Source organism: Puntigrus tetrazona, chromosome 16, assembly GCF_018831695.1.
Source record: "Puntigrus tetrazona isolate hp1 chromosome 16, ASM1883169v1, whole genome shotgun sequence".
NCBI classification, from domain to species: domain Eukaryota; kingdom Metazoa; phylum Chordata; class Actinopteri; order Cypriniformes; family Cyprinidae; genus Puntigrus; species Puntigrus tetrazona.
The window spans coordinates 26,275,999-26,284,756 of record NC_056714.1 but is presented as its reverse complement, the minus strand read 5'-3'; the positions used below and the strand labels follow the sequence as shown (position 1 = coordinate 26,284,756).

Sequence of the window (8,758 nt, the reverse complement as noted above, 5' to 3'; positions counted from 1 at the left end):
AGTTTTGATTTCTGGTGCGATAAGCCGCTTCCAGCTTTATGTTCGGTTCGCGAGCGAGTCGTTCTTTTGAACCGGTTCTATTGAATCGTCGCGTTCGCGGCAAACCACGCGAGGAGAACACGAACAAAACGTGCTTTCTTGTCTAGTGAGGTGTTAGTTATGTACCGCCTCGGCGACTAGCTTTAGTTACGCTCGGGTTTGTAAATGAATCGTTTTTTATTCGAATGAACCAATTCACCAAATCCGACTGAATCGTCTGAATCAGTTCGCGACTCGTATCAGTATTAATTCACAAGTTACGCAATTTAAAAATGCCAGACGGTAACTCCGACATGAAAGAAGCCGCAAACGCATTTCCCATCATGTATTATTCACGGAGCACGTTCGGTTTGAGAACGAATCTTTATTTTGAACCGATTCTTTTTATTGAATCATTTGAAATAAACCTAGAATCGTTCTTTAAGTTTTTATCTGCCAGCTTGCGGAGGATCCTGATAGTCAATACCCCACGCTTGACGTTACACGTTACTTCTCATCACCTATTTTGCTGAAAAGTAAAGTTAAAAAGCTATTATTTCCGAGTCAATGTTGTTTGTTAATAGCCTGCACTGACACCTGCTGGCCATTTTTGGCAACAGCAGGGAAACTCACTACAACCCCCTTCAGCCCCTGTAATAATATTCAAATGATATTCAAAACTTAAGTCTTTTGCAACATAACTTTATTATATCATAAAATAAAACATCAAAGCAGGAAAACTCATCATTCGGTGCGACTTCTGACAACAGAGCAAACTGTGAACACTTACATTAGACTTCAGAGACAAAACAGGAACAGCACACTGCATGAACTGCACCAGACACATCTGTAAACGTACACCTTTTAAAATAACGTAAAATCGTAAATTAAACATCCCTCAACTTTGCCAACTGCATTTCTAAATATACGATACATAAAAAGTACCGTGCATGATATGCACGATATAAAATAGCAAAATTAATCGATCTGATTCGTGCTGCTTCTTCTTGGTGATCTTGGTGATTTACTGGGGCAATTATTACTGCTTATAAACGTAACCTGATGGCGTGAATCGATGAAAATGATACACGTGTGACTTGGATTACTTGGCCGGTTGCAGCGGATGGTCGGTCATCGCTAGGGTGTTCAAAACAGTTGCTGCAGGTTGCTAGGGTGTTGCTAAGACGCTCTGACTGGTTGCTAGGGTGTTACAAGGAGCTGTTATTGAGCTTAAGCTTTTTTGAAGGAGACTGATTTCACTTGACAAAAAATAAGATATTTTAAATCTTTTAAATGCACAATTAACTTTTATTTTGAAACTTTTTATCCTCTCTCTCTCTCTCTCTCTCTCTCTCTCTCTCTCTCTCTCTCTATATATATATATATATATATATAAATTATCAATACCATTATTTTCCCTGATTTTTACCACCTTTTTTAAAAGTGTGAATTCCTGCTGAACTACATTCAATTGCAAAAATAATGATAATTTAACATTTTATCATTAAATATGGTTGCTAAGGTGTTTCTAGGCGCTATTATTGAGCGTAATCCACTTTGTAAGGAATTAATAACTTACATAGTTACTATTTTCTAAACTTTTCATCTAATCCCCTGAATGTTTTGTTCTTTTTTGTGTGTATTTTATGAACTGCAAAAATAACAATTATTCAGCGTGTGGGTGTGCAACGGTTGCTAGGGCGTTGCTAAGCGCAGCTTGCAGTGTTTCTAGGCAGTATTACTAAAACTAACCTTCTTACTACGAAACTAATTTCACTTGACTTATCGTTTCTGACAAACATCCTCAGCATAGAACTGTAGCTTTTAATCTACATATAAACACTTCGTTCTCACGCATCCCTGATTTTTAATGAATTAATTAATTTTTTTTTTTTTTTTTTACAGCGTGTGACTTCTTCCGCACCAAAAAGGAATTGCAAAAGTAATGACGATTCGGTGTTTTCTCGCAAAAATCTTTTTTACCGAACGGACGTTTCCCGTAAGCAGCGGTTTCCAGACGGACGCCCGAACCAGTTCAAGTCCAGAGAGGCCACAGTGTCGGTCGCGCTCGGTGCTTTTCGCCGAGTTTAGTGAAAGGTCGACCTCCGCGCATCGGTGTAGGATGAGGCCCGTGTGAAGCACCGTGGCCTCTGTGGTCTGAACTGAGATGACCTGCTCTCTCTGTTGGCTAGTTGCTCTTGGCCATGCTCTTGGTCTTCAGCTCGGCCAGTTTGCTGGTGACAAAGTTCCACTTGAAGGCCGGGGCGTCTTCGCTGTCTCCTCCGAGCGTGGCGTATTTGGAGAAGCTGTTTCCCGTGCCGCCGCCGTCGCCCGCCTCGGCCTCCTGACCGACCTGCTCTCCGTCTTCTGCTCTCGCCCCGCTCTCGCTGCACGCCTCCTGACCGGCCTCGCCTCCTGCCTCCGCCGCCTCCGCTTGCCTCATGGCGGCCCCTTGGTGCCACTTAGTCGCAAAGTTATCCCAGAATCCAGTGCTGCGCTTGTTGGGTCGAGGAGGCTCTTCGGGCTTCACTGCCAGTGGACTGGAAAGACAATAAAAATGTATTTTGATCTACAAGTTTTTGCAAGAAGCATGTTCAGTACTGTTAAAAAATGTGAATTATATATATATAAAAATAATAAATAATAAATAAATATATATATATATATATATATATATATATATATATATATATATATATATATATATATATATATATATATATATTATTGTAATATTCATTTTATTGTGCGTTCTAAAAAGTTAGAAATTATATATAAAAGTTATGTAGAATATATATATATATATTTATATATATATATATATATATATATATATTTATATACACATATATATATATTTATATACACATATATATATTTATATACATGTACATATATATACATATATACATATATACATATACATACATATATATATATATATATATATATATATATATATATATATATATATATATATATATATATATATATATATATATACATATACCTTACATACATCAATTTATCAAAAGTGACAGTTTATAATACTACATATGTTTCCTATTTCGAATCAACGCTGTTCTTGCGATTGATTTATTGCTCAAAGAATATGTTTTTGCAACAAATGCATTCAGTACTTTTCAAGAACGTGGGTTTAGCAATATATTTTTTTAAAGAAATGAACTATTTCATTCGGCGGCGACGCACTGCCGTGAGAGTAAAGACATTTATCCCACAACATTTCAGCAGTGCGACTGTTGCCAACATCGATGATAATCATGTTTTCTGACGGATCACGTGACACTGAAGACGCTGAAAATCACAGAAACAAATGATTTTTAGCATTTATTCATAAGACAAAACTGATATTTGAAAATCAGCGATATTTCACAACGTCTGATGTATTTTTTAACGATTATATGCACACCTGTGGACCACAAGAGGCTTCTTTAAAAAAAAAAAATAAACAATAAAGCCCTCAAACACTTGAGCATTCATTTCAATCTTACAAATGTCACTATACTACAGCATTTTCCACTCCGGATGCTTGTATTTTTCCTGTCTGCTGCAAGGAGCTGGAATATAGAAGAATTAGTGGCTGAAACGTTCGGTGCAACATGCTTTCCCACTAGACTGAACTAAATGCATCACAAGAGACTCACTGATCCGCTGCTGGCTGATTGTCCGCCTCCAGAAGCTGGTGTTCATCGTCCTTGTTGAATAGAGACGAAACACTTTTCCATCCTTTAGCTCCGGCTCCCTGCATCTGTGCACGAACACAAACATATCAAGCAGTTTCAGCAGCGGCCCGTAGGACATATTGTTAGTAACAACTTTTTGCATTTGCATGTGCATTCACCGCCCCTGCGTTTAAAGCTCGCTTTTACTACTTGCAGTAGTTTTTTTTTCTTTCCAAAGCATTTGGATAAAATAATTATTATATGCATTATGCATTACGCAGTATGCATTTTCCAGATTTACCCTCTTGGCCAGCTGTGTCATGGAACTGGGTCCTTCATCGGACTGGATGGGTGTGATATCTTCAGCAGCATCAGTGACCTTCACAGAAAAAAAAACATTTATCGAAGAGAAAGTTATAAGAGGTAAAGAAAAAATAAACGCTGCGAGTTACAGAAGGTGAAATTGTATTACGATATTTGTACACTGAATAATTCAAGAGTAAAAAAAAACAAACAGGTTGATTTTCTAGCTCTTTTTGCGGATAAAACTACGCGACGTGATGGAAATCAGCATTTTGTCTCCCTCGTGCGGTTCGTAGCGAAATTACATCGAGTTCGTTTTAACTCGAGCGAGAAAGTTTTCAAAGTACGTCGAAAAATAATACCTTTATTAGAGCAGCACTGTATTTAATTAACGATATGAAGGGAAGTGAGGCTGTGAGGGGCTGAAATGCAGCCTGCTGCTGTTTGACAAAATGGCGATTGTTCAGATGAAACCGCTTTCTGTATATAACTTTAACTGGACGGGAAGTCTACAAAGCCATTGTAAAGATGCGTACACACGAACGCGGGTATTTTTGGCGCTCATTTTGGGGCCGTTTTTATTCGTTTGTCTCCGTGGAAATCGCAAAACAAGAACAAACCCCCGACGTACAACGAAAAGTGACGTTCTGCGCATGCGCGTTACGAGTTCAGCGCGCGGGAATCGTTTTTGAACATTTTTACTTTTTTTAGTACATTGTTGTCGCGTAACCAGGCTCCCCAAAGCTTACGTAGCGATCGCAGCTTCGTTTTCATCCGCATTAAATTCAATTTTGCGTCTATATATTACCTGTGTCGAAAACCGACTAGTTCTGTTTGACCAGGGTAAACCTGACCGGTGGCCCAGGTCAAAATGAGCAAACCAGTTTAGTTGGTTTAGTCGAAATAAAACGAAACGTGTAAATGATCTGAAAACAACACAAGTCTGTATATACTATGCATAAACCGAGCCACGACTTAAAGGAAGGGGTGCAGTGTTTATCTTGACTAAGCCGCGGTGGTCTGTTAGCATTGCTGTGTTGTAGCAGGCTGTGGAAACTATGCAGGTTCACTGGTAAGCGAGAGGTCACTCGGACAGTCGAGAACTGCGGGGAACCCGCCAACGAGCCCAACACACCCTAGTGTATGCTATCCGTCTCCAATCAATCGCTGGAATGCCATCCTATTCCTCTCACCCCTGGAGATCTAGTTACAGGCCTTCGAAAAGTGGGTCAAGGTTTCCCTTGATCAGATACGTGAAAGAATATGTTAAATATTTGAATGCATCCTGAACTGCATTCATTAGGTTTTTAAAAACACACGCTCTTGCTAATTAACATTTACGAACATTTGCGCGCTGTTATTTCTCAGGGTGGCTACACTCTTAAAAATAAAGGCGTTTTTGCATCGTTTTTTTACCCTAAAATAACCATCTTTAAGAGCATTTAAAAAATCTAAAGAACCTTTTTTTGAACTTTTTCTGCATTTAAAAAGTTCCATGGACATTCAAGATTCTTCTGAGAACCATCGGTTCCAATAAAGAACCTTCGTTTTTAAGAGTGTGAAGTGATCAGAGGCCAGAAACTGGACTCATACAGGTGACCGGTCAGGCAGAAAAAATTGTTTTATGCATATTAATTAATTATTGTAATACCGTCGCTTATTCCAACACCAGAAACCCTGCCTTTCTAGAAATTGGGATAATAATCAATGAAAAACTATTTACCGTTGTAGTTGAAATGTAGCATTTAGTCGTTCTTTTCTTTATTTAAAAAATTGGAGTACTTTAAAGGTTTCTCTCTCATTGCAAACAGTTATTTAAAGAGTTCCAGTATAAACAAATATTTATGCATGTCAAAATTTCCATCTGTCTGCATGTGTTTTAAATATACAATAAACAGGTTTATACATGATCAATAAATCAAGTTAGTTTGAACTAATTGTCAACTTTTGCATACCCCACAACTATTTTAATAATATACATATTATTTATATAATATATATACTATATATATATATATATATATATATATATATATATATATATATATATATATATATATATATATATATATATATATTATTTGTATTTATTTCTTTTAATAAAAATTCATTTAATTTTATATTATTTTGTTTTCTGCTCAAGAGATTTATGCCTTTCTTTCTTTCTTTTTTAATATGGTTAAACAGATGCAAATAGTTAATGCTGTGATTTTTAGATCTCAATTTTTTCTTTTAATGCATGTTGCACTCATTTACCTCTTCCACCGCGTCTTCCTCCATCTCCGGGTTGAGGGTCTTCATGACCTTACTCTTATAGACTTTCCACAGGGGATTCATGGCGGGCGCCTTCAAAATATCCTCAGATACGGTCCAAGGTGTCTCTACGCCACCATCAACAAGCTCCCAGCCTTAGTTTAAATCTCGATCTTTAACGATCCCCCTTTTCCATCAGTTAGAGGCAGTCAGTGTTCAGCGCCGAAAGGAAACCAGCTTCTCCTCATTGTCTCAGTGCCCGCACTTTACATGAAACGAAAAACTTGGGCTGCCGGTCGAGTCCCTGAATTCAGCGTGAAGTAGACGCAAGAGGCAGTTTTAGTGGTGAACACACTGTGACACGGCTCAAAAGCCCAGCATCGGTTACCTGGAAACAGGTGTTGGTTTCCTACTGAATATTTCAAGCAGCTCCGCTAATAGCTGAGCTTCATTGTTGGCCGCTTTAAGAAGAGCAGGCCGTGTAACATTAACCCAGCTGAATCAACACATACAGATGCCATGTTTCAGCGGCCAATAAGGTCAGATCTTCACATACCGTAGTATTCTGTAAAGTATCCTATAATTATTTTCTGAACACACCAAAACAGGTCTGCAGTTTCGAATGCGCCCATCTGCATTGATTATTTTATTTACTTTTGCCATTTTTTTTTTCGTTAATTGAAATGAAGGGGAAGTACAAAAAATATGCTGGCAACTAACTGTTATAAATATTTTAAGTTAAAATGCATAATTAATAATATATTTAAAAGTGCTGAAATAAAGCTAAATACTATAATGTAAATCTAATAATAATAATAATAATAATAATAATAATATCCAAAAATATATAAATAATATAAAAAAATTTAAATATAAAAATACAAAATTTTAAATATCAAAACATTTGTATATAAATGCTTTTTAAAAAATGTTTATTACCGTATTTTTTTTATTTTAATCATCGTAAATTAAAGGCAGAATGACAAATGATAGCATTATATATAAATATTAAACAATTGAAATAAAACACCACCAATATCTTTGTTTTTTCTCTTTCCAGTAAAGAGAATTTGAGATAAATTATGCTTTTGTGACACTAAAATAAATTCCCTTTATGCAATCTATCTATCTATCTATCTATCTATCTATCTATCTATCTATCTATCTATCTATCTATCTATCTATCTATCTATCTATCTATCTACCTATCTATCTATCTATCTATCTATCTATCTATCTATCTATCTATCTATCTATCTATCTATCCCTTTTAAAATGAATAAAATCATAAACAGCAGCAGCGATGACACCGAGCGGTGTTTAAAGTCGACTCTCCACCTCTGTGTGTTTTCACTAACCCGTGCTTTCAGAATTACTATAGAGACCCGTGCACGTCAGACCCAGAACCCAGCTCATCGAATGCTAACGTTTGTTGTGTAATTTCACCTGACACATTAGTTTCCTGTAGCTTGTTTCCCGTTAACCTGATCTGAAGTTGCCAGCGCAATATATGGAGACAGACATTATTAAAAATGCACGAGGTGTCACTTAACTTTGGAACATCTGTGGCGGCCGCTGATATACTATGGGATGATTTAGTTCACTATTTATAGGTAGCCTTTACGTTCGTGGACATCAAGGCCTGTATTTGAACCTGCGGCTCAAGCCTCAAAGCGTTTCACTGCAATAATGCGCCGTTTTCTTCACAGGTCTGAAACCAGAAAGTTGTAACTTTTAGTCAGAAACACCGTGTTTCAGAGAGAAGCGCATGGAAGGTCTCTTAGCGCTCTTGATGTGCTGCATTGAGTTTCACTGGTTTCCATTATTCAGAGGGCTCTGGCACAGCTATTCATGCCTGGGAACCAAATCCTTCTCTTGTCGCAACCAGATCGACCAATCAGAACAGCAGCCTCGAACTGACTAGAGGCTATGGTGAACGTGCAATAAGCGAACGGCCGGCATGCAAACGTACATTTTGTCACAAACCAGTCCGAATGCTTCAAATTAATAGCTCACCCAAAAAATGAATGTAAAACCTTCAGAAGTAATCCACAATTACAAGGTTTTTAACTTCAAACTGCTGCTTCCGGCTAAAATAGGAGTCCCTTGTCCTTAATACTGTTTCCTCCGGTGAAAGGGCGGTCTGATCTGAATCAGGAGAGAAATAAATGCAGGTCAAGCCAAAACAAAACACGTGTGTGGATTTTGACGTGAAGGACAACATGAGCTTCACAAAAAAGCAACAGTTTGAAGTCAAATATGCTTTAATAATGGATTTATTTCTTACAAAATGCAGCTTTTTGCTTCTAAAGATCCTTTCTTTCCTGACTCAGATGACTTAAGGAAGCTTTTTTTATGGATTATGGACTTGTATTTTAGCCTGAAACTATGTTATCTGAGTCCTGTGGATCTTCTTATCTTCTGTTTGGATTCTAATTCTGACGGCACCCATCCACTACACTGGCGTGCACTGGTGAAGAAACAAACTGTACATCTACAAC

At 37.4% G+C, this 8,758-nt stretch overlaps 1 protein-coding gene across 1 annotated transcript; it reads right to left on the bottom strand.

The window, feature by feature from the left end:
* Positions 1-2,206: 2,206 nt before the first annotated feature.
* On the bottom strand, positions 2,207-6,341 carry LOC122360074 (uncharacterized protein C1orf232). Its single transcript, XM_043260397.1, has 4 exons — positions 6,261-6,341; positions 4,003-4,080; positions 3,684-3,787; positions 2,207-2,558 (listed from the first exon to the last, which is right to left on the bottom strand). The coding sequence occupies exons 1-4, from the start codon at positions 6,339-6,341 to the stop codon at positions 2,207-2,209; spliced, it is 615 nt and encodes a 204-aa protein (XP_043116332.1).
* Positions 6,342-8,758: the final 2,417 nt, after the last annotated feature.

Excerpts from the sequence above, each read along its gene's own strand:
- LOC122360074 (XM_043260397.1), bottom strand. The coding sequence starts at position 6,341 with ATGAATCCCCTGTGGAAAGTCTATAAGAGTAAGGTCATGAAGACCCTC. Across the intron at positions 4,081-6,260 it reads AGGAAGACGCGGTGGAAGAG|GTCACTGATGCTGCTGAAGA; the intron begins GTAAATGAGTGC and ends TTTTCTGTGAAG. Across the intron at positions 2,559-3,683 it reads AATCAGCCAGCAGCGGATCA|TCCACTGGCAGTGAAGCCCG; the intron begins GTGAGTCTCTTG and ends TTGTCTTTCCAG.